The sequence below is a fragment of the Momordica charantia genome, assembly GCF_013281855.1.
Source record: "Momordica charantia cultivar OHB3-1 chromosome 1 unlocalized genomic scaffold, Mcharantia_2.0 BLBB01000001.1, whole genome shotgun sequence".
Classification (NCBI taxonomy): Eukaryota; Viridiplantae; Streptophyta; class Magnoliopsida; order Cucurbitales; family Cucurbitaceae; genus Momordica; species Momordica charantia.
Genome location: NW_028275157.1, coordinates 10,856,318 through 10,882,997, shown reverse-complemented (window position 1 = coordinate 10,882,997; position 26,680 = coordinate 10,856,318). Strand labels below are relative to the sequence as shown.

The 26,680-nt window shown below is 37.6% G+C and overlaps 2 protein-coding genes across 3 annotated transcripts; one reads left to right on the top strand and one right to left on the bottom strand.

The window, feature by feature from the left end:
• The first annotated feature begins 625 nt into the window (after positions 1-625).
• On the top strand, positions 626-7,732 carry LOC111020008 (3'-5'-exoribonuclease family protein). The gene is made up of 8 exons (XM_022296545.2): positions 626-1,120; positions 1,254-1,303; positions 1,397-1,466; positions 1,573-1,678; positions 4,198-4,264; positions 4,507-4,582; positions 6,777-7,075; positions 7,426-7,732. The coding sequence occupies exons 1-8, from the start codon at positions 958-960 to the stop codon at positions 7,507-7,509; spliced, it is 915 nt and encodes a 304-aa protein (XP_022152237.1). The 5' UTR covers positions 626-957; the 3' UTR covers positions 7,510-7,732.
• Positions 7,733-16,705: 8,973 nt separating this feature from the next.
• LOC111020009 (uncharacterized) lies at positions 16,706-26,161 on the bottom strand. 2 transcript variants are annotated; one of them, XM_088127163.1, is made up of 5 exons: positions 25,991-26,161; positions 24,604-25,038; positions 18,874-18,957; positions 18,684-18,773; positions 16,706-17,725 (listed from the first exon to the last, which is right to left on the bottom strand). In XM_088127163.1, the coding sequence occupies exons 2-5, from the start codon at positions 25,009-25,011 to the stop codon at positions 17,453-17,455; spliced, it is 855 nt and encodes a 284-aa protein (XP_087983289.1). In that variant the 5' UTR covers positions 25,012-25,038; positions 25,991-26,161; the 3' UTR covers positions 16,706-17,452. The 2 variants fall into 2 exon arrangements, with proteins under 2 accessions (XP_087983289.1, XP_022152238.1); XM_022296546.2 differs by lacking the exon at positions 25,991-26,161 and having other exon boundaries at positions 24,604-25,145.
• Between the last annotated feature and the right edge of the window lie 519 nt (positions 26,162-26,680).

Genomic DNA, 26,680 nt, shown 5'->3' with positions numbered 1-26,680 from the left:
AAAATATTATTAATTAACTTATTAACATATATGTTATAAATTTTGTATAATTACAATTTTATAATATTATATAATTTATGATATATTATGTTTTATAAGCTTTAAATTTTAAAAAAATAAAAAAAATTATTGCATGAAATAATATATTAATAAAAAAAATTTAAACCTCTTTTCAATGTAGTTATACATTTCAAAGTTTCAAATTTAAAATCTTAAAACACTACCCAAAATTGTTGTTTTTAGAATTTCAATTATGGAATAGAAAAATAGTTCTCAAAAACAAATTTCACAGATATTAACTAAATCCATTTGTTTCATAATCTCGACAGAAAAAACAGCGTACCGTAATATTCGTTTATATCCGACATATTTGATTTAAATACATCTTCACGCTAATATGTTAATATAAAATAAAGGTAACCAATATTATTATTTTTTCTGAATTAAAAAGCGAAAATGGATATTTCGATCTTATAAAAAAAAAGAAAAAGAAAATGGATATTTCGAAATTCAAAAATAAAAAGGGTATCCCCGGTCTGAACGTATATTGTTGGACCGGTCGAACCGGTTCATGCGACGGTTCTCCAAAGACCCCAAATCGCTCGGATTTTCTTCCATTCCAATAGACTCGTTCCACCAGTAGCAGAACCCGCTCGCTGTTTCCATTTCATGCCGTGTCCTCCTCCGCGGCCGCCGCATTCATCTCCCTCAAAATCGCCGCCAATCGCCGCCGTAGGCCACCACAACTGAAGCCCGCCGGCGGGTTTCGTATCAGAGAAAAGATACAGATAAAGAAGTGCAGAACGTATACACACAGGATCGCATGGTTAACTGTTAGAGAGAGAGCAAGAAATAACCAGTGTATTGAGTTCCACAACTTGCTGGTAAAGCTTCATCTCAATTTCTTTCATGAAATTAGTCTAGGGTAATTGCTGGAATCAGACAAGAGCACAAACAATGGGATTGCCGAATGCTGCTTCTGGGGATTTGTCGTCGGAGATGGAGGTTGATGCTTTTAGACGACTCTTCCCACTTCAGTTTTATGAGCGTCATTTCGCTGAATCGATACGTCCTGATGGAAGAGCACTGGGGAAAGCTAGAGATACAACCATTGCTCTTGGTTAGTCTGTAACCTTTGATTTTCAGAAAATTGCTATTACGATTATTTCCAACTTTTTTTTTATCATCATCGTGTTTGCTTGAATGATTTTCATACTCAAAACTGAATTTGGATATCGTTTTTGTTTATTAAGGGCCTGTATCATCTGCAAATGGTTCTGCCCTGGCTAAGATTGGTTCTACGGTAAGTGCCTCCACGCACGTCTTTATGCTAGAGCAGCTCATGCCTGTATGAGAATGATTAGATTTTGTGATAGTTTGTTCTATATCATTTCAGACAATGTTGGCTGCTATTAAAATGGAAGTAATGACGCCTTCCATAGAGTCACCGGATGAGGGTTGCATAGGTTGGCCATTGTCAGCTTCTAGATATTTTTGGTCCTTGTTCTTCATTATCTTTACAATAACATCCTATATATCTAGGTGATATTGGGTCTGTTTTTTTTTTTCCAGCTATTGATTTCCATATGCCCCCAATATGCTCTCCGATTGTTAGGCCTGGGAGACCAGCTGAAGCCGCACCTGTGATTTCAAAGCAGTTATCTGACACCATTTCAAGGTACAGTTTCACCTTTTTTGCAATCTTACGTGATGATATTCTTTTAGTAAGTGTGAATGACAATCAAACTTTAGAAAACCTTTTGAATACTATTGAAATGTTTGGGATGGCTTTGGGATTAAAGGTTAACCTCCTTAGCGGTTGGTATTCATCGCAATGAGAATAGAATCCTAGAGGTATCTAACTTGTTTTCTTGTGGAGTGGGCTGTCTTGTACCTGACATGGGAATGCCTCTGGGGAAATATGAACTTTCAAGACTTTTGGGATTCGGTCATAGATAAATTAAGGAGAAATACTTCTCTCTTGGGGAGTAGCATTATCTCTTGTTCAATTAGTACTCTTCTCCGTTCCCTTATATCATCTCTCTTCAAAATGACTAGCAAGATTTGTTAATATTATAGAAAAGATCATTGGAGACTTTATTTGGAATTGGATAGCAATAATGGGGAAGGCAACCATTTGGTGAATTGGAAAACAACTTGCCTCCCCTTTGCTATTGGTGGCTTGGGGATTGGAAACTTAAGAAGTGGAAATATTGCTCCCATGACTAAATGGCTCGAGAGACTTCCTAAACAAAGGGAGACTTACAAGAAAACCCCAGGGGACCAAAAACGACCGTCCCTCGCTAGAACCATAAAAATTGAATAAAGCAAAGTAAAGACGTGATATCAACAACATACTTATCAAAGAACGACAAAAATCCAAGTTAAGTGAAGGGCACCCAAGAGAGAGAAGTGATTGAGGCCACTGAACAACCCTTCATAGAAGACAAATGGCTAACCAAGGGAAAAGAGAGGCAAGAGGGGAATCTCCCAACCAATAGTACTCCCAACCTAGCTTTTCTAGACTAAAAAAACTTTTTCTCTCATGCTGTTTACAAAATTAGCAATGACAAATTTATGCGTTTTAGGGAGGGAAAATGGCATAATAGGGATCCCCTTCGATTGACCTTTTCTTGCCTTTATGCACTGGCTAACTGGCTAACAGCAAAGACATGAATCTTTTGCAAGGCTAGAACGGTGAGCAAAACTCTTGGTTACTTAACTTTAGAAAGAATTTCAGAGACATTGAGAGTGGATCTCCCTGATGGATGTTTTGAATTATGTGGTTCTTAGGGAGGAGGATGATATTCATTATTTTGCAATGGTCTCGGTCAAGAAACTTCACTTTTAGTTTTCTTCTATTTATTTAGTTATAGTATGGGTATGGGGAGCCCACTCCTTGTGTTATGCTCATCCCCCACTAACCCAGAACAAGGATGTTAAATTATCAAGTCTTCAAACAGGGTGCTTGAAACTAGGATGTCTGGGATATCTCCAAACCTCCCAAACTCTTATAACTATTGGATCCTTGGAAATTTCAAGCAACTTCACTATCAAATCCTTCAATAAATTAGCCAGTGGCTAGGAATCCCAAAGTAAGACTACAACAAACTGATTTGGAAGAGCAGAAGCCCAAAGAAAGTTACATTCTTCTAGTGGACTTTTCTTCTTCGGTTTTATGCCTCTTGGTCGGTCCTTTCCTATGGGCGTCGATCTCAACCATATTTTTCTTTAACGTAAATTTACTAAAGAGATTTGGAAATTGGTGTTGAAAGAGTGTGGGCTGTTTTGGTGTTTTCTTGAAGAGGCCGCTTCTACTTTTTCTCAATTACTTTATGCTCCTTTTAAGAGGAAAGACAAAGATCTTGCTATATTGTAGAAAGTCTGGCTTGAAAGAATCGAGAGGCTTTTCTGAGGCGAAAGAGAAACAAGTGATTGTCTTTTGTAGCCCACTCTCGGGTCTATCCCCTTTTGTATTCATATTTCATGTTATCAATGAAATAGTTTCTTTTTGAAAAAAAAAAAACAAAAAAGAGAAACAAGTGATTCAATTTTAGTGTTTTTTTATGATGCTCTAGATCAAAACTCTTCCGTACTCGTTCTCCTTTTTTATTTCTGCGAATTGGAGGATGGATTTTTTTGTAGCTTTGTGTTAGACCTCCAATTGTAAATGTCTATGCTAGGAAGGGTAAAGGGGGAAATTCATCATCAAGTTAGTTATGGAGTGAAGGGGAGAACGTGTTATGAGTGAAGGGGAGAACGTGTTATGGGATAAAAGTAGGAAGTTAGTGGGAGTTAGGGGTCTTGTGTATTGTGTATGCTCAGTTGAACTGTAGGGAGAGTTTCCGGCCCTCTCGAATTGGCCGTCGGTGTGTACTGTGTTGATGTTTTGGTGTTTTGTCTTTGAATTCCAAGAATTAGTAAGGAGTATCCTTACACTTTGTTTGGTTTTGTTGGATGGATTTTCAATATTCTGTTGTTGTTCTGTCCACGGCCCTTTTCATGCTCTTTATATGTGATCCTAAAAACTTCATGCTGTTTAAGGGAGATTTGGTGAAAAGGATGCAACACACTCTTTTTTATATGTTTTTATTTTATTTTCTGATCTCTTATCCTTGTCCTAAAAGTCAATTTCATTTGAATCTAAAGTATTTGACTGCCTAATTAAGAAACTGATGATGTATGTGACCTTTTCAGTTCTGGGATGATTGATCTGAGAGAATTATCTCTTGTTAAAGGAAAAGCTGCTTGGATGGCATACCTGGTATGTACTTCAAATTTATGCATTGTTAATATCTACATTTTCTTGAGTCTAGAAGTATTTTGGTATTTGAAGTAAGGTCCACTACTGGTTTATCTTTATATTTTTTCCCTGAAATTTGTACTTGTGCTATCCTTACTCATACTGGACATTTTCTCTTTATAACATGATTTTTGGCTAGATTGCAGTTCATTATTGCAGTTAATAGTTTTTGATGAGATAGCAACTTGAAATGTGTTCCACAGGATATTTATTGTTTGGATGCCGATGGATCTCTTTTTGATGCTGCACTTCTTTCTGCAGCTGCTGCATTTTCTCATTGTAAGATTTCAGGCTCTCCACTAGTTGATAACTTGATAAATTTCTGCATACTTTAGTATATGTGATGCTTATGGCAGTAATGCTGGTTATGGGACATTTGTCCTCCATTAAGAACTGTTTTTCAGATTATAGATTGATACTTTATACTTTGAATCCTTTATACATAGACTTTTGTTACCAGATTACCTTCCAGTAATTTTATTTTTTATTTTATTCTTATTATTTTTTTATTTTTTATTTTTGGATATCCGTGTGTCCGGGTCAGCTTACGCACACCTCGACTATTTACGGGCCAACCACCTGATCCTACTACATTTGGTTGACAAGGAAACTCGTAGAATATTAAATCCTAGGTAGGTGGCCACCATGGTTTGAACCCATTCCCTCTAAGTCCTTTGTTATTTACATTGGCATTGACCACTTTCAGTAATTGCTTCCCTTTCTTCAAATTTCTTCTATGGTTATCAATATTTACAAGGACCATTTAGAATCATTTCTTAAATATCAAAGACTTAAGCGTCATTTTCCAAATTTCAAGGACTGAACAGAAACCAATTTAAACGTGGTATCATTTTCTGGGAAAAATTATTTCTGGTGAGAGGCACCCAAGAAGAGGTTGTAGATTGTACTTCATCTCAAAATAAATCCTCTCTTAAAAGTTTTTGTTTTATTTTCATCCAAATAAGCCACAATAACGCCCTAGCCACACAAATTCTAAGAGCTCTAGCGTTGTCTTTTAACACCAGCTTGAGGAATAATTTGGCCCCCCCCCCCCCAAAAAAAAAAACCTATTGGATACAAATTTAAAAATCTTCATGTCCTAATAAGCACTTGATTTAAATTTAAGGTGGTTTTGTGGTTTCTCACTCATAAATCTAACGGTGTAAGCCACACTGTGGCGGTCTCTTCTAATAATTTCTCCATCTTAGGGACTTTGGTCAACTAATTATCAACACAATTAGGCATGCAAAGAGGCATTGTTGAAAAGTATGTTGGATGGATCATTGAAACTGCTACATCATTCCTTCTGAGTAATTCTTCCAAATGGAATAAGGCACCATTAGAGGTCTGAGTACAAATTCTTGAAAGGAAAGAGAGCTTATCCTCTGTCTCAACAAGCGTTTTACTTGATCCCATTCTTGGACTATAAAATTTGTCAATGCTATGAACCATTATTTTTGCAAGGAAGCTTCAGGAGAAAGAATTTCATGATATGATTATGAATTAATATAACTCAATGCGTAGTGTTATTTAAAAAGTAATAAGCCAACTAATTGCCATGGTAAAGAACAAGGAAGGTATATATATATAAAAAAAAAAGAGAATACATAAGCTAAGCACTCTTTAGAACCTATTGGCTTGCATCAGGTACCCAATATGTGTTGGATATGATACTTTTCCTAATATTTATGCTACAAAGCCTACTGGTGAGCCTTTAATACTTAATGATTTTTTCCTCTTTAGGGTTTCAGGGTTTATAGTATGACTTGCACCCACGGTATGAGGGGGTATGGCATGAAGTAGGTTCAGTCCTTTGTTTCACCTCATTGGAAAACTTATGACCACCTTGATTTTATGATTTAACTTGTGAAAATTTTTATAGGTATGCATAAGCTATAGGGTAGCCCAATTGGAGGTTTTTTTTTTGGTAATTCCTTTGGCTTTGTAGGAAACTATTTAGTATTTTTCTTCGGTTAATAGTGAAGAAAAATCAAGAACTTCTTGTGTGTTATCTTCTGTTGATCCCATTTGAACCATGTCAGCGATTATTGGCTATTTTACGAGGCTTTATTTGAAGAATCTAATAATTGCTCTTCAAAAGCTAAGAAATGCTAATACGAGGTTTATCTTCTGGTGATCCCATTTGAACCTTGTCAGCAATTATTGGCTATTTTACAAGGCTTTATTTGAAGAATCTAATAATTGCTCTTCAAAAGCTAAGAAATGCTAATACGAGGTTTATCTTCTGGTGATCCCATTTGAACCTTGTCAGCAATTATTGGCTATTTTACAAGGCTTTATTTGAAGAATCTAATAATTGCTCTTCAAAAGCTAAGAAATGCTAATACGAGGTTTCTTTTTATGTTTTTTTATTTTATTGTTTGTTAACTTGGTAGTTTGAACTACTTTTAGGATGATTGCTTCTTTTTCCTCAGTTAAGCCATATTTTAAACTTCCTGGTTTATATTGTTAGTGCAAATCCCTGTTGTTGCTCTAAATGATGATGGGAAAGTAGTATTTGTCTCCGAGGAAGAAGGGGGAGAAAACTTTGAGAAGGAGCCTGTCAACAAAGAGAAAAGGAAACTGAAATTGAGCTCTATTCCTTTCTCATTAACATGCATACTCCACAAGAACCACATCTTGGCAGACCCTACTGCAGAGGAGGAGTCCATCATGGAAACTATTGTGACCGTGGTTTTAGATTTGTCGGGTCAACTCGTATCCTTCTACAAGCCGGGTGGATCCGTTCTTGCCTTTACATCTGCTGTTCAGGTTGGTCTCTTCCATCTCTGGAAAGTTTATTGATGGAATCCAATTCCGGATTAGCTCCCCGGATTTCTTCTTTCTTTGCTTTTTCCCTGTCTACTTCAGTTTGGTGAAGCTGGTTGGATTTTCAATCTGATATTGGATTGTGAAATTTGATTTTATTATAACGGTAATTTAAAGTGTTTGATTCTTTCAAAAGTGTTCTTGAAAATTCACGTCTATAGATGAAGCATCTGATTAGTATTTATTGGTTCTCTCAAAATTCATGTTAAACTCTAAATATAATTGTGATTTAAAGTGTGAGTGAATACATCCTTAGCTTTAAGCTAATGCACGAGCGGATGACATGGTTGCAGGATTGCGTTGCACTGACGAGACAGAGAGTGAAGGAACTTCAAGTGATTTTAGACGAAGCGATTTCTGGTATGGAAATTGACTAAGTTTTGGAGAGGCTTTTCTTCTAGAATGTAATGATTTGTAGGCTTCCAATTACACTTGTTTGGTTCTCCTGGTTTTGGTGATGATATTTGTTAACCATGAGGATTGTCTTTCTTAAGAGTTTGGTCTCACCAATCAATTTTGGTCCCTGGCAGGGGTTTGATTTCTACACTAAAGTTTTAAGGCAAATATTTATTTATTACTAATTCAAAAGTTCATTTCTCACTTTGATATGATGCATGTGGATGTTTAACCTCTGTAGTGTCTTTTTCTTCTTCTTTTTTTTTCTTAAAATATATGTAACGTACTGGTCCCTGTATTTATTTCTTTCTGTAACGATTGTAACAATTCAGTTCTTGTATCTTAAAAACGTAATGAATGAGTCTCTGATTTTGTAAAAAAGAAAGTCCTTATGTTCGAAAATCTTGTGATGAAGGCGTATGATTGGATAAATGATTGAACAACTTTTATTTTTTACCATAGTTGTTTCCTACGACTTCTTTCTCAAGAAGTACAACACGTAATTGAGTCAGTCATTTTTGGGTATCATGTCCTACCAGTGAGTTACTACGTATCCCTATCTTAGAAGGGCAGTCTACCACCTGCATTTCATTCTCTATTAGGGTCTCCTGCAAATTTAAACAAAAAATTTGACCCAATTACTTGAATCTTTGTATTTCTAAAAATATATAGACAATCGTTGTAAATAAAGATGCAAGTAAAAAATCATTGTAAAAAATGTGGGAAAATAATGAAATAATAAAATAAAAGGGGAAGTGCTCCACTAACTCTACTAGTTTACTTCACAAAAGAGGTCTATAAAAATTTATTATTTCAAGAAAAAAAAATATTAAAAAAAATTTAACACAAAAAAAGTAAAAGAAATGCTTAAAGTTTCTCGTTTCTTTATTCATATTCAGGTTATTGTCAGAAGTAACATTTCTTTAGAATGTGAAATTTTATGGTGTGATTGGCCACTAAAATAGAGTATGAACAGATTTTATAAAAAATGATATACAGGAACTAAATTGGACTTGGGAGTTATTTAGTAATGAAAAATACGTTAGTACCTTGACAAAATTTTATCTTATATTAAACAAACTATTCAATTTTAAAATAAAAGTGGTTCACAATAAAAATATTGTACTAAAAGTAAAAATAATGTGTTTATTAATTTTCCCTTTGACAATTTCAATATTATCCTTAAATTTTAAAGAAAAATTCCCTCCCTAAAATTTGAAAAAGTCTCAACTTGCATTAAAAAAAAATTGCACATTAAATGTGCGGCTAAGCCCAACACACTCCGATGCCTAAGTTAGCAAAGAGTTTCGTTGAGAGTACAAGAGTAGAGCTGAGAGCGTACCCAACACACTCCGATCTCTTTAAGTTGGTTCGAGTAGACCGACTTGATTGGGTTTGAGTCGGGTCTAGTTGGATGGTTCGACCTGGGTAGGTTGGCTCGAAAAGTTGGACTCACGTCACTTTCCTAACTTCACTTTATGGAGATTTGATAGCGTAATTTCACCCATTAAAAATGGCCTCCACTCTTTGGGCATGGAACTATGAAACTCAATTATGAAGAGTAATATTTTTTTGGTGCCCAATAAATATTGAAATTGGAAAATACTCAAGCTTCACGATGGTTGAATACAAATTGAAGTATGTAGAAACATATGCCCACATATATATACACACACAAACACATATGCGTGTGTACACATGAAAAAGGGAAGACCCTAGGAGGTCTAAGCTGCAGTTGAGTTATATATAGCTTCGAAAATAATAGAAAGCGAGAATAGTTAAACGGTAATTGACATATATCTTAAATCAAGAGATTGTGAGTTTGATTTCCCACATCACATATTGTAATTAAAAAAAAAAACTTCGAAAACAATAAAATGTAAATGAATATATATACAAAAGATCAAAGGAAAGTTAATCAGGTAAAGGACCTTTTCACCTTGGGCAATGCCCAACGCAAGTGCTGGAGATTTTTTATTTTATTCTTTTTTCAGCACATCGGCTCTGTCATTTTTGGACTCGAGGCCTATTTGGGTCCTTTTTTTTTACCCAAAGCCTTCATGGACGCGATAAACTTCCTATAAGCCTTTGACTTGTCATTAGTGACAATTTGGTTGAGGTGGTAGATCTTACCTCTTTCAGGGTCAAGTCTTCAATGAGATATATTGCTGTCAATTTTGCCTCCGCTTCAACCAAGTTCTCTATCCGGTCTACTTGATTGCTTAGACCTATAGACTTCGACCTTACATCTTACTAGGTCGAGTCTTCAATGAGATCTACTTAGCTATGTCGGTATGGGGTGATCAACTTTGCCTCTACCTCGACCAAGTGTCTGCTTGATCGCTTAAGCCTAGGGGTTTCGACCTTACCTCCTCAAGGTCGAGTTCTCAATGATGTCTACTTGGTTATGCCCGTTTGGGGTGGTATTTTGCCTCCGCCTCGACCAAGTCCTCCACAAGGTTTACTTGATCGTTTATCTTGGGGGCTTCGACCTTACCTCCTATGGGGCCGATCCTTCATAATGTAGTCTACTCGACTATGTTTGTTTGAGATGGTTAATTTTACCTCCACCTTGACTAGGTACTCTACAAGGTTTATTCGATTGCTTAGGCCTGAGGGCTTCGTCTTAACCTCTTATGGGGTTGAGTCTTCAATGAGGTCTACTCGACTAAGTCGATTTGGGGGTGGACAATTTTACCTCTGTCTGGACAAGTGTTCCATGAGGTGTACTTGATTGCTTAGGCACAAGGGCTCCGACTTCATCTCTCTATGATCGAGTCCTCAATCATAGCTAGAACTTTTATTTGTCCAACTCCTTAACAGGGATGAGACATTGCAAAACAATTAATTTATAGTACTTCTTTGGACATTTAGCATGTTGACCCGTCACACATAGGATGTAAGTGAAATAGGCTTAAAGTCCCCGACAAATGCTCTTATCTACTCAAGCTTGTCAGTACCCCTAAGAGTGTACCTTGCACCCTATATGTCTCTCCTCTTATTTATAGAGGGAGTCTTATTGAGTTGGTTCAGGTAGACTGGGTTGACTGGATTTAGGTCGGCTCGAGTCTGGTCATCCACTACCACGAACTCATCGACCTTGGTTACGACTCTTTTGCCTTCCCCCAAGGTTAGAGGTAGCTAGATGCTTCCCTCGGGGTTAGACCTTTCGCCCGAGAAGCTGACCAGCGTGGTGGGACATACTTTTAAGCTTGGTCGAGTCCCACCCAAGGGTTCGCAATACCCCCATGGTAATGGTAAGGACGTTGCTGTCGAAGTGCCTTTTGGTCCTGCGGCTAGGCACACAACTCTCTCCCACAGACTGCTTTAGGTATCCTCGCTGGACTAAAGACTCGACTTGGTCCTTAAGGTTGCAACAGTCTGCCACGTCATGGCCAAAGTCGCGATGGAATTTGCAATACTTACATCGGTTTGTTTTGCCTGCATTGTTATTTGATCGCTCGGGCCATTGGAGTAGGTTGTCGACCATGTCTCGTCGATCCGTGCTAGTATTTGGTGCACTGGGATATGCGTAGGGGTGTATTTCCCGAACCTAGCCGACCAGTCCGTTTTGGTATCGGATCAGGATGAGCTTGATTCCTTACGTGAGGTGCAGTTTGATCGGTCGACTTACCTTTGTCTCTTCAAAATGACTCCAGGTGTCTTTTACTCAGGGATTGCACTACAAGCAGCTCTTTTCCATCTATGTGTCACTGGATCATGGCCATAAGGTGGTGCATGTGGGTACAACGGTAATCGTTTGTGGTCCTACGCCTCACTGTCACTTTAGGATTCGTATGCATGTCTCCTACTCAAACTTACCCTCAACAGGTATGAAGCATCTACTTAAAGGTTCAAAATACCACCAGGGTAAGGACGTTGCGACCGAAGTGCCTCTTGTCGTACAGCTGGACATAAAACTCTCTCCCATGAACTCCTTTAGATGACTTCGAGAGTTTCTTACATAGGGATTCCACTTCAAGCAGCTCTTCTCCAGTTATGTGCCGCTGGATCAGGGCCATGAGGTGGTGCACACGGGTACAATGGTAACCATTTATGGTCCTACGCCCCACTGTCGCTTTAGAATTCGAACGCGTGTCCTGCTCAGACTTACCTTCAACAGGTATGCAGCATATACTTAAAGGTATATATTGTGTAATCTAATATTGGAATATATATCACTAGAAAGCTATATATTATATAACCATTTGGAGCAATATATGTTTATCATATTATATTATGATCATTGGAATATATTATATAACTTAATAATTTAGAAATAACGGCCATATACAGAATCAATGAAACCAAATTGAAATTAATCTTTGGTGGAAAAGTAAGAAGGAAAATTTTTTCTAGAAAATAAAGAAAAAATAATAGAAAGGGCAATGAGGAAAAAAGAACTTATAGTTGAAAATAAATAAACTTATAGTTTAGTATATAATAATAAAATGTATATATTACATAATCTTTTGGAACGCAGGATGTTTATCATAATGTAAATTAGAAGATTAAAAAGAAAGATATACATATATTTTTTTTAATACAATGTGTGGGGGTGGGGATCGAACTCACAACCTCCTCACGCTGGAATAATGAAACAAAAAAAGAGGAAGGCTAGAATGGAGGTTACTGGCACATTCTCGTTGAAGTACCGTACTTGCAACATTCAATGGTAAAGCGAGCAACATAGGCCTTAAGATATCCGTCCAACTTTTGTTTAATGAACATAAGGCGGGTCTCGGTCCGCCTGTTGACGCATGAGTAATGAAACTGATCGACAAACTTTCGAAAAAGATCTTGGTACATTGAGATGGAGAGTTGGGGCAAGTCTGGGAACCATTGCCTGGCGAGGCCGACGATAAGCACGTTGGCAGTGAACGACTCTTGAGTTATCTCCAGAGGTTCATAGTGGACCGTGGATCCTTTGTTTCTGTTCCTAGTTTGTTTCGCACTCGATTCAAGATTTCCTTCTTGATGCGATCAAGCTCCTCCACGCTGATCCCATTGTGGGATCTGCTCGAGTGGCTGGATGTGTCGGTGCTTGTTTGGGGAGTCTGACTACTGTTAGGGGATCCTTTTCATTAAGACCTTCTTGGGGCACTGCATGGGATTCCCCTTTGGTGGTCTGACCGGTGCCCCTGCTTTCATTCGCTGGTGTGGCAGCTTTTCTGGCACGGTCGGTTAAGATGACATCGATCAGTCTCCTGATTTGAGAGGACATTTAGGTGTTCATCGCCCGTACCTCAGCTTGGAGTCCCGAGCTTCTCCTATGAGGGTTTCCCACCTTTCGCTTCTCGAGGTTACCCATCGGGCAAAGTGGGTGACCCGAGTTCATGACTCCCTTGTCGTTATGGGAATTGGGGGAGTGATGGCTGTCTAGACGGCAGGCTTGCCAGGTCAACGCTCCTCATTGACGGATTAAATTGAACGACGACTCCTTGTCGGAAGACATTGTCGAAGTGTCTTAGTGAGGGGTATAGAGCTTTTGTCGGACTTAAAAATGTCCTCCCCACAGACGATACTAGCTGTTGACGACGAATTTTGGAGTGATCCACATGTCCTTTAGAAGCATAGGGTACCAAAGGGCAAATGAGTTTGCAACAAGAAAACTCGACGTCGGTACGGTGTCACGCCTAATACACTTCGACAATCACATTAGTTATCAGAATAAGAAAATAGGAGTAGATACCTAGAGAGTTTAGTGACAAGTTTTTCATTTACTTAGTAGGGAAGGGTCTTGCCCTTTTTATAGGTGCGATGGCCGACCAAAAATGACAGTGGTTAGAGTTACAGGGGCACATCAGGTTGTACCGTCTGATAGAGGTGTGTCGAACATTTCCAACAATCTACAATGGCGCCTCTGCCTGCCGGTTTGTCCCCCTACAGCCGTACATTGCAGGATGCAGCCCTCGACATCCAAGTCCTAGTTTTGCATCGACCATTGAAAATAAAGTAGATTTTTAATAAAATATAGGTCAAAATCTCACCTTTTCTTTTATACTCTATTGTCTTCCCTCTTTTTATCATCCAACAAATTCCTCTCCCAGAACTTTAGTATTTTTCCAAACTTTTCTATCTATATCTTATATTTCTTCATCTAACGCTCTAAAATTGATCACTTTAATTTCTCTCGTTACAATATTTGTTTCTCTTTTTTATACTCTATTGTCTTCCCTCTTTTTAACATATGCTTTCTCTTTCCAAAATTCCTCTTTTTTTCTCTAACTTTAATCTCTTTGAAATTTATCAAACACTTTTTTTTCCACAACTTTTCTTAACCAATTCTTTCTCTAGCTACTTTTTTCCCTTTTTATCTTTGTAAAAATTTCTCTCTAAAAATATCTCTCTAATCTGAACTTTATTTCTTGTCTTTACATATTTCGCTCTAGTTTATCTTTCTAACTTTTTGAAGAAACAGAAAAACAAAATCAATTATCAAATTTATTTAATTTAATATTTGTAAAAAAAAACATATCAAACAATAAACAATCAACATGTGTGATCTTTTATTTTTAAAAACAGAAGAGCAAAAAATCAAAAACAAAATGAGAACTTAAAAGTTATTAAATTTTGTATCAACACCTCCATTGCGGCTTTGTTTCTCCTGGAAACTTAAAAACATTTTGCAGATCAATTTTGAAAAACAAAATTGAACACCTGTGAAAGGTCTCACAAATAATGAAATACAATTTCATGGTGGAAATATCCACGTGTCAATGTCAAACTCATGATAATAGATTGGATGATGAAGTTTTAATTTTTTCTTTCTTTTTTATATCCGTGTCACGCACCTCAACTAATCACGAGCCAACCATCTGACCCTACTACATTTGGTTAACAAGAAAAATATTAAATCTTAGGTGGGTGGCTACTATGATTTGTAATAATTAAATCATAGGTTGCACGTACTAAGTTTTAATATTCTAATTCCAATTTCATATTTTTAATAAACAAAAAACAATTACCAAATACTTTTTTACACTAAATAACCCTGTTTCAATTTCAAAAAAGAAGGTAAGAGATGGTCAGGAGAAATGAGTAAAGTACCTTAACCGTTGAGCTATGCTCGTGTTAGACGATTAGGACCTCTTTGATTCAAGAACTCCTACTCCAACCTAATCATGGTGACAATCTCTATTTGATTCAAGACAAACAGAAAAAAAAATCAAGTCATTAAAAAGAACCAACAGAAAATGCTCAACCAAAAAGTTAGGAGTACTTTATTATTATTTTTTTTTAATATCCGTGTGTCCGGGCCAACTTACGCACACCTCGACTAATCACGGGCCAACCGTCTGACCCTACTACATTTGGTTGACAAGGAAACTCGTAGGATATCATATCCTAGGTAGTTAAGAGTCCTTTATTTTTTTTCGAACATAAGGCAGGGCAAAAAAAACCCAACACAATAATGCTACACAAAGTTTATAAGACGGGGCATGGCGACCGCAGATGAATCTGCCATCAGCAGATGTAGAATGCCTCTTGGAGGCTCATCACACACGTGATATCCTATGAGTAGATTACAGGCTCTATTAGCTAGCCAATTCGCACAGTAATTAGCTTCTCAAAAAACGTGATGTATCGATACTTCCCAATCCCTATCTATCAGCTGGAAAGGCTTTAATAATGTCGTGGGTTGAGTGTGTTTGCGTATCAGATTGCACGCAATTTGTGAGTCTGATTCCACATGAAGTTTTCTACAACCCAACTTCCAGGCAAGCTCAAGCCCAGATTGTATTCTCCACAATTCTGCTGTAATTGCTGTAGCAAAACCAAGGTTTTGTTGAAAACCTTTCACCCAGCTTCCATCAGACTTCCGGATTACCCCACCTGCTCCTGCCCATCCTGGATTTCCATGAGCTGAGCCATCAGAGTTCAATTTCAGTAATTTCTTGGTGGAGGCTTCCAACGAATATCCACCCACCGATGCTTTTGCTTTCTCAAAAGTGGCATGGCTAAACTCCAAGCTTAGCAAGATCTTTCCGATGTCCTCTGACCTATTGTGGCTGGGTTCTCTGGCCATTTTGACGTCGGATCAAAAATAGCTTTGTTCCTCCAAGACCAAAGTAACCAACACCCGACCGCAAAAAGTTTTGGCCAATCTTCAATCGGTGCCTCCGTCAGGTTGATCAAAAGCCATTGCTGCAGGTCACAATTAAAAAATTTATTAGAGAAATTAACGGGAACTAATTCTGCCCACACTTTCTGGACAATAACACAATCTCTCAACACATGAATTAATGTTTCCGACAATTGTGGGCAAAACGAGCAATTATCCAATATGCTAATATGCCTTCTAAACCTTTCATGGTTAGTGAGGAGTCTTTCATGCCCTACAAGCTAAAGGAAAAAACATATTCTATATGGCCCTTCCCAATTCCAGATAGTTTTCCATATTTTGTTTTCTGAAACTGAAGATTTCAAAGATAGCAGATTTTTATATGTTACGGACACCGAATAGTCCCCATTCCTAGAACCAATCCAAACTGGGTAATCAGGTAGATTGATTGTCTCATCTGGCGGATTTATACTTGCAATAGCTAACGATATTGATTGATTAACTCTATTTGCAAAGATTTCCCAATTCCAGCCTCCCATTTCTAAAACATAATCCTTAATAGGTCTATTTCTTTCAAAATCTGGAACATCAATCCCATCCATAGCTTCTATAATGCTTTCCCATTGACCCATCTATCTAGCCAAAATTTAGCTGTACAACCATTCTCAATTCCCCAACCCATCCCACGATTAATTTCATTCCATGCTCCAGCTAAAGAATTCCAGAGCCAAGAGTCTCCTTGCTTTACAACCAAGCTCCACCCATCCCTCCACCTTCCTTTATACTTATTTATGAGCACTTGAGCCCAAAGATCGTTTGGTCGGCTGATTAAACCCCAGCCAATTTTGCCAATCAGAGCTATGTTAAATTCTTTAAATCGGTGTAACCCAAGTCCCCCCTCAAACTTTGGCTTTGTGACCAAATTTCAATTAAGGTGTATTCTAGATTTTCGAGCGGTATGCCCCCATAAGAAATTCCTACAAATCTGGTCAAGTTTGTTACAAACTACTACTGGAAACTTAAAAATATGCATAGCATATGTTGGCAAAGCTTGAAGGATCGATTTAACTAATGTCGAGCGCCCTGCTAAAGATAGAGAAGCCGCAGACCAGTTACAAAAACGAAGATTAACTTTGTTTATTATGTCCTGAAGGACCGATGCTCTAAATCTTCCATGTATAATTGGAATTCCTAAGTACTTCCCAACATTAGATGTAACATTAAACCCTCCTACTTCTGCTATCTGTTGTTAAGCCTCATATGGAACATTTTTTGAAAAATAAATGACTGTTTTAGAATTAACTTTTTGTCCTGAAGCATTACAAAAATTTCCTAGAACTGACTTCACTTCCTCAATTTGCTGAAAGTTGGCCTCTGCAAACAATAATATATCATCCGCAAACATTAGGTGAGAGATCATCGGTCCCCTGTTACCTACCCGAATAGGCCTTCATCTACCTGTATTAACAGAGTCCAAAATACAATGTGATAATTTCTCCAAACACAACACAAACAAATAAGGTGATAGAGGACACCCTTGCCTAACCCCTCTATGCATTTTAAAAGCACCCGTAGGCTCCCCATTCCATAGAACCCGCATTTTTGTTGAGCATACACAGTCCATAATAGCATTCTTTAACTTGGATGGAATGCCAACTAGCTCAAGAGTTTCGTTCAGAAAGCTCCAAGAAATTCTATCATACGCCTTTTCTAAGTCCACCTTAACTAACATAAACTTCTTAGTTCTTTTTAATTTGTCCATTGTATGAATCAACTCTTGGGCTACAATAATATTATCTTGGATGTGCCTACCCGGGACAAAACTAGCTTGGTTAGAGTCCTTTATTTGAATGATTAAATTAGGTAGACAAACTGGAAGCTGCCCCTCCTCCATCTTCAACTTCAACTGAAAACAGAATGGGTTTAGTTGGAGCAGGCAAACGGCCAATGCTGTCGACTTTGTCTCGCTGCTTAGGGGGCGGCCTCGCTGCTCGTGGCAGAAGCCTGCCCTTCTTTTCAAACCACTCGGGCTTGAGCAGCGCCCGAAACCCTAATTTGTTGTAGTACACTTTTCTAACAGTCCCACCCGCAGCTTCAACGGCTTCCTTTGCCCTAACGGTCACCCTCAACACCTGAAAACATCACATTTATATTTAAGATTAGTTCAAAGTGTACGAAACTCCTACTAGATTTATTCTCCGAACAATCAGACATGTGGTTCATAATAACCAAGTCGTATCCGAAAACTAGCAGTTCGTTAATCCTCCTGGGCCCACATAACTAAAATTTCTGTCCTTAACTATTTGTGTCAATGAATTAGTATTTAATCCACGATCCAATTGGTTAAAGATGAGAGTTCAAAGCCATGACAAAACTATAAAATAAGATTTCTACAATCTCTTTCTAATTTGTCAATATCATATTGAACTAAGCATATCAATCATCAAGCAAATAACGGAGCCAGAAACAAAGAAAATCTACCATTCCTAAAAACACTTCTTTCATTGAAGAATGAAAAAAATACAAAGGTACCTGACAGAAAAACCAACCCCACAAAAGGAGCCGAACTAAAACAAGAAGCTTTGATCTAACAAAATAAGACCTATAAGGTAATTACAAAAAAAAAAAAAAAAAAAAAACCTTATCCACCGATACCAAAGAGAAACATGAAACCTAAACAAGCGATCAAATTTCCTCCCAAGATCTCCCGACCCCTTTAAAAATTCTATCATTTCTTTGAACCCAAAGACCCATAAAATAGCACAAAAGCCGGCAAACCACGAAAGAGCAGACGAAGGAGAAGCTCCCCACTATAGAACTGCACCATGTAGGCTGAGCAGCCGAGCACTGATTCAGAGCACTACAATGGCCAAGATTTATAAATATTGACACAGAACATTACTCAATCTACCATTCCTTTGCCTACTACATTCCCAATACATATTGAAAAATTCCCAAGCAACTGACTCAGATCACTACAATAGCCAAGATTTATAAATTGATACAGAATATCAGAATAACTAGAAAGTATATAGGTTTTGAAGATAGTGTCAGGAAAAAGCATAAACATCTCTCGTAGAGAAGATTTACCTCTAGGTGAATTGGCCACTTAATATGTTCGGCTCCACGTCCCATCAACCTTACCCCATCCTGTATTTGCTTTCCTATTGCACCTGTATCCTGTTTTCACAATTGTAAGCATAATAATACAATATTAAGGAGCAAGTAGTTCTGGCTTTTGACAAACTTAAAACCATTCAAGATATAAATTATATGATACCTTGAGTGTTTTCATGGTGATCAATTCAGAGGAATCTATTTTTCCAGCATTTATAAGTTTGGCAATCTTTCCCAGACAAACTGGCTGTCATGAAACAAAAGCAACAGTAAAAAAATACGTAATACGCGAAGAAAAATCCTGCCAAAGATTTTCATCTTATATTACATACTAAATATTGTTAGAGACCTAAAATCAGAAGATATTATTTGAGCTAAACGTTAAGTAAATGCAAAGTGCAGAAGGTAAATCTTTTAAAAGTCATGCAATATTAATTGCCTATTACATGATATTTACTGATAGTATGTCAAAGATTGATTTTTTAAGTTTATAACTACATAGTTTAACATTGAAAAGGATAAGATGTGTCTGATGAAGAAATATTTTTTTTTTTTTTTTTGGAAACGAAATGATTTGATGTAGCCTACTTAGAGGTATGTTTTTAAGGAATGAATTAATGCCTCTTATTGAAAGAGCTGAATCCTATTTATAGGATTCTTAGCTTAAAACTACAAGGGTAAACAGAGTTACCACGGGTTAAAACTAAACCCACTAAAAGATAAGCTTTAAAACAAAAGCTAATAACAGAAACATTAACAGCAACTACTAATTACATCAATTTCCCCGACCCAAAAAACCAACTCGTCCTCGAGTTATTGAGCTAAAGTAAACTCGTCCGGAGGTTGATAGCCATATATGTCTGCAACGTTAAACACGGGGCTGATGTTGTAGTTGTGTGGTAAGTCGAATTTGTAGGCGCATTGGCACCGTACTGTTCTAGGACAGGAAAAGGGCCAAGCTTTTTCTTCTTCAACTTGTTATAGGTGCCTGCTGGAAATCAACTCTTCCTTAGGTAAATCATCACAACATCTCCAACTTGAAACTCCTTGAACCTTCGTTTTTTGTCTGCTGTAATTTTGTACTTCTCATTTGATTTAGTAATATGGTCATGGACCTCCTGGTGAAGTTCGGCAAATTTGGTGGCCATTTCCTCCACTTCTAAACTGATATCAACAGAGGAAGGAAGATTAGTGAGGTCAAGTGTTAGTCTAGGAATTTTAGTGTATACAACCTCAAATGGGGACTTCTCTGTTGTTCTATTCTTCATATTGTTGTATGCAAACTCGACTTGTGCAAGTGTTAAGTCCCATTGTTTAGGATGATCCCCACTAAGACATCGTATGAGATTGCCGAGAGATCTGTTTGTAACTTCTGTCTGGCCATCCGTTTGTGTGGATGACTAGTTGTGCTGAACTTTAAACTAGTATCGAATTTTTTCCACAACGTTCGCCAGAAATGACTTAAGAACTTCACATCTCTATCAGAGACAATTGATTTAGGAATGCCATGGAGGCGAACAACTTCTCTAAAGAATAAGATGGCAATATAAATGGCATCCGAAGTCTTTTTACACGCTAAGAAATGTGTCATTTACTAAATCTGTCCACGACTACCATTACGGAGTCAAAGCCCCTTTGTGTCCGAGGGAGACAAAGGACAAAGTCCATTGATAGGTCTTCCCATATATTTTCTGGTATAGGCAGGGGAGTGTATAGGCCCGTGTTTTGAGTAGTTCCTTTGTATGTTTGACATAGGAAACATCGGTCAATATAGTTGGCTACATCCTTGCAGAGTTGTGGCCAAATGAATCGCATAGTCAGTATCTCAATAGTGTTGTCCCATCCCAAATGGCCAGCTAATCCCCTGAATGAGCATCTTTAATAAGGGCCTCCCAAAGAGAGGTATGGGGCATTGCCCTTAAATAGGAAGCCATCCACTATATGGTAATCATCGGATGCTGTATGTGTTTGGCATTTGGTCCAGATAGCACTGAAATCCGAATCTCCTTCGTACGAGTCAGCGAGATGTTCAAAGGCAATGATCTCCCCCTTTAGAATGGTTAACAAGTTTCCTTTTCTACTCAAACCATCTGCAGCTTTGTTAGTGATGTCAGATTTATGTTTGATGACAAATTCGAAGCGTTGAAGAAAGGAAAGCCAACAAGCATGCATGCGGCTAATAGATTTTTGTGTGTGCAGAAATTTAAGTGAAAAATGATCCGTAAATAGGACAAATTCTTTGCTCAAAAGATAATGTTTCCATTGTTTCAATGCCCTAACTAAGGAGTAAAGTTCTTGCTCATAGGTGCTCCATTTTTTTCTAGATGGTCTTAGTTTTTCACTAAAATACTCTACGGGGTGGTTATTTTGGGAAAGAACAGCTCCAATTAGAAAAAGGGGAAAGATGATTACAAAAAAGAATGACGACCCACAGGCAGGTTACAAAAAAGCTCTCCAGTTAGATAGCATGGAGGCAAAGCTATAATAGTGAAAGAGGGGGGAGCATTTACACCAAGTAAAGACCAAAAAAACAATGGATTCAAAAGTGGCAAGTGGAGAGCGTTCCAAAGCTTGGAAGATTCGACAATTCTATTCAATCCACGTAGTCCAAAGAAGAGCCCGAATGAAGTGGGTCCATAGGCTAGCTTTTTCTTTCTTGAAAGGGTGACCAACAAGAGTCAAAGCAAGCAAGTGTGACATATCAGTGGGGAGGGCGACCGACCTTCCAAAGAGGGGAAAAAATTTGTTCCAAAAGGCTGTTGTGTAGGGGCATGTGAGGAAAACATGCCCGATGGATTCGTTGTGTTGCTTGCAAAGAGGGCACCAATGTGGAGATAAGGCCATATAAGGCATACGTTGCTATAGCTTGTCGTGTGTATTCAATGCTGGAGGCTAGTTTCCCAAAGGAAGAATTTAATCTTCTTTGGGTATGAGTCCTTCCAAATTGCTCTATAAAGATCCGTTGGAGGAGATGTTGAGTTAATACTTTGGAGGTCTTTAATGAGAGAACCGATGGTGAAGGATCCATGGGATTCCAATCTCCAAGAAATGGAGTCCCTATTCGATGAAGGCTGTTTTGAGGAAAGGCAATGTAGAAGAGCAACTAGCTCAACAATCTCTGCATCCTTGAGGTTTATGCGAAAGCTCAAATCCCAAGATTTGGTTTCATGAGACCAGAAGTCCCGAACATGGCCAGGTTTCCAGGTTTCCTGCGGGAGTGAAGGGGATTGTGAAAGTCAAGAATGGAGTATTTTGCTTGTATCAATCGCCTCCATAGGGCCATTTCCTCTATTAGGTACCTCCAATTCCATTTTGCTAAGAGGGCTGTGTTTTTGGCCTTGAAGCTTATGATTACATACCATCTATAAAGGTTTTGGCCCCGCTTGTCCGATGTCCCCTTCCATAGAAAATTCCAACCAGTTCTATCAAGTTTATTGGCAACCTTGGTTGGTAATGAGAAAAGAGAGAGGAAGTATATGGGGAGATTGGAGAGAGTGGCATTAATAAGGGTGAGTCTACCTCCTTTGGATAACTGTGTATGCTCCCAAGAGGAAAGCCTTTTTCTTATTTTCTCCAAGATAGGATCCCATGAAGTGAACTTACTCTCAAGTCTTGGTCGATAAGGCTGATTCAAGCTCTCCATTTTCTGATGAAGAAAGAAAATTTTTATTCCATGCAGTGAACTTACTCTAAAGTCTTGGTCGATAAGGCTGATTCAAGCTCTCTATTTTCCAAGATTCTTTAAGGAATGGGATTATGAATGCTACCATTAATGAGATATATATTTGCCTCATCCCTAAAGAGATAGATGCTCGTACACTGGGTGACTATAGGCCTTTTAGTCTTACTTTATGTTAGTACAATATTGTGCCTCAGGTTCTCAATAAGACTTAAAAGTCCTCCCTTTTACCATGTTGAAGCAGCAATCGACCTTTGTAGCGGGTTTGACAAACTCGTCTCTTGTTGCAAATGAGCTTACTGATCAATGGAAGAGGAAGGAAAGAAATGGGTTAATGTGAAACTAGACAATGAAAAGATCTTCGACAAAGTGAATAGGGACTTCCTTGATGAGATCCTCATAAAAAAGGCTTCCGTATCAAATTGAGAAGACGAATTGGAGACTATATTTCTTCCACAAATTTCTCCAATGACTGCCCGAGAGGTAAGATTTTATATTTCTGCTTCTAGGGGTCTTAGACAAGGTAACCCACTTTCACTTGGATAGGAATGCTATAATGATATAATTAGGAATGTTATTAGGATATTAAGGGTATATTAGTAATTAGTTGAGAAGTTGTTAGGAGATTTATTATAAATAGAGTAAAGGGGAAGGATGAAGGCAAGCAATTGGTTAGTATGGTTTAGGCTTGGGTAGGATTACTCAAGAGAGGGGAGGGTCCAACTCCCTCGAATTACTTGGGAGTTAGGGTAGTTCTTCTATCTTTTATATTTCAATATATTTCTAGTAGTTTTTTTTTTGTTCATTGAGAATATTTCAATATATTTCTAGTAGTTAAAATTCAATAAAAAATCTATCACACCTTTCCTCTTTAACATGGTGGCTGATTACCAAAGTAGACTTTTGACACAATGACTCTATACACATTCATCCTCTCCAATTTCTCGATAATGCTATTTTATTCTCCACTCATAAGGATTGCGCTATCCAAAGCCTCTTTTATATCATCATGTCCTTTGAGGAGGCATCGGATCTTTGAGAGGTTGTGGAGGAGGAGGTGGTTGTCTCCTTCGCCAACAAATTTGGATGCAAGGTGGAAACTTGGACGAATACATACCTTGGACTTTCTTTGAAGGGAAATCATCAAAGACTTATTCATTATCGTGTGTCCAGGTAGGTTAGAAATGGGGCTTCGACTTCTTTCTGGCATGATAGGTGGTTGCTTGAGTCACCCTTAGCCCTCCATTTCCCTCACCTTCTTTATTCCCCAACACAACCAAGCATCTGTGAAGGATTTGTGGAAGAATGACATTAGGTATTGGGACTTAGTAGACATCTCAAGGATGTTGAAATTGAAGAGTAGGTTGAACTTACAAACCTTATTTCATCCATCCAACTCAACCAATCTGAGGATTTTTGGGTATGGAAGCTAGACTGCAAGGGTCAACTTCTCTCCTTCATTTCGGCTCAAAAGAGAACAATGCTCATCCTTTACTTGCAAAATCTATTTGGGGAGAATTCTACCTAAAGATCAAATTCTTCATTTGGGAGCTTGCACATAAGGGTATAAACACCCAAGAATTACAGCAGCATATGTACCACATATGGAATCACAATCATATATATTCTATACTTGCTCTTTTATCTCAAGATTTTGGGATGAGGTACTATCTTCGTTCAATTGGACAGTGGCTTCACCGGTTGATTTAAAGTGTCTCTTCTCATATATGCTCACCGTTCAGAGGTCACCCCTTCAAAAAAGAACAGGAGCTCCTTTGGAAGCACACCATTAGAGCATTTCTTTGAGCAGCATGGAATGAAAGGAACCAAAGGCTCTTTGTTCAAAAAGAGCAATCCTATGATAGAGTTTTTGATAATCTTATTTGTCATGCTATCTCTTGGTGTAAATTGCCACCTCTCTTTCATTCATATAGTTTTGTTTCTATATTGACCAATGGCAGAACTTTCATGTAACTCCTTTGGCTTTTGGGATTTTCTCTCCCCCTCAAAAAAAATGTAAATCTAACATAAAGTTTCTAGTAAGAGGCAAGATATGATATGGATATTAAGGACTTCAAGATGAAAATGGAATCCATTATGCTAGCAAACTAATGCAAAAAGTTAAACATATAGCAATTGGGAATTAAGCTTTTCCTTGTAGAATCACAAAACTATTTCAACGAAGCAATAACATGAAAAAATTAATTAAAATACCTGAAATGTGAGGCTGAAAGGATTTTTAAAGCCTCTTTTGGGAAGCCTACGACGAAGCGGGGTTTGACCGCCTTCAAACCCCAGCTTCCCAGAACCTCTTGCTTTCTGGCCCTTGTGACCTCTACCTGCAGTCTTCCCCTTCCCAGAACCAATCCCACGCCCCTTTCTCGTCTTTTGTTTCCTCGGAACTTTGTCTCTCAAATCATTTAAACTCAAAAGGCTGTAAGCTCGAAAACCCAAGACATTTCCAGATAGAGGGAAACCTACAGTCCGATCAAGACTAGAGATCCTCTGGAACTCTAGGAATGGATATGATAATGCTTGCTTTGTTACAATAGCAGGTGTGGGATGAGTGCAAGCTGAGGCAAATGAGCTAGAGAGCAAGAAACTGAGACGTCTTAGTAGCATTTCCTTTTCCCTTTTACGGTTTGAAACCTGCAACAGAGGGAAACATTACTCAAGCAAATTAGAAAAAGAGAGAAAAAGTGTGAAAGATTGCTGCATTATGAATGAAGGTACTGTTTTCCTGTTTAATTTTTGTAATATACAGAGCATCAAGTGAAAAAATTCTAGCTTGACCATGTATTCACAATAAAAATTTAACAAAATAACCTATACATATTGAAACATGTTATCTTCAAATTTGAATTCTCAACCTTGTCCAAACAGATATAAAACATATTTGATACAAATTGGAATTCAGCAATTAAATTAGACATGTAGCTTTGGCCACCCACGAACTTTTAGAATGAGTTTGTTATCTAAAACAAAACAAAGCTTATGACATTATTCAATTCACCTTAATCCATGAACCTTCCAATATGAAATCTACTGTTCTATTTCGATGAATTGTCAAAGACAAAAGAAAAATTACGATAACAAACATATTTAGTTGTACTATTAGAGGGAACAGATTCTAACTCGGAAAATAGAAAATGATTGAAGTCCTTGGAGTGCCAACAATAAAGCAAATAATAAAAATGAGTTTCAATTTTCTAGCAACTAAGAAGCACGGGGATATGGATACGAGACACGGACACGTAAATTCGGATACGATTATTTTCTTTTAATATTTTTTTAGGATATATGTAAATTTAACACAAAACAAATGCTAAATAAATGCATAATTATAATTTCAATACTCTTATTCTTGGATTTATAAAATATGATAATTAAATTTATAAAATAAGAAAAAAAATAAACAAGGACTAAGTGGACAGAAACAAAAAGCACGAGGAAAAAATATCATTTTACTCAAAATTGGAGTTGAAAAAAAAAGAAGAAGAAAGGGACGTAAAGGAAAATTGTTTTTTAGTATACGAAAATGAAAGAAAAACAGAGGGTTAGAGAGGAAGAAGAAAAAAAAAGTTAGGTTATTAGAGCTTACCTAAGAAGAAAAAAAATAAGAAAAACAGAGGCAGGGGTGGCGTCGGCGGCAGCAGCAAGGGCTAGCATCGGCGGCGGCAAAGAAAGCGTGCAACGGCGACGGCGACAAAGAAGGCGTGCACCGGCGTAGGCTTCGTGGAGTGGGGGGTGTGTTTTGTTTTCGTGGGTAGTTATTAGGTTTTTATCATTTATTTGTTTTTTTTTAATTAGTAATGGCCATTGACCTTTTTATTTTGGCCTGAAAACCCACAACAGTATCATCTCCGTGTCCAAGCCATATCATACCAAAATATTGTAGATTTTAAAACTTATTTTAAAAATATTGTAGTTTTAAAAAAATTGAAAGTTGGTCATCTATGACGACCATTTAGACGTGGCGCCACGCGGGCGTCACGTAAATTTTTTTTAAAATTTGAATATGGTCGTCTCTATCCGGTTCATTTCTAGAAAAAAAAAATATAAATTTTTATATTATATATTATTTAGTAGTTTTAATATAAAAAACTTCTTAGTGGTATAGTGGTGTACTACTACCCTAATATCTCTGGTCGGACACGTGTCCGACACAGATACTTGGTCCAAAAATGTGTGTCGGTATTTCCTAGTCAAGTAATTACTAAACAAGTTCAACTACTAAAATAAAAGTTCCTAAAACTTAATAATATTACGCTTTGATAAATATGACAATTCA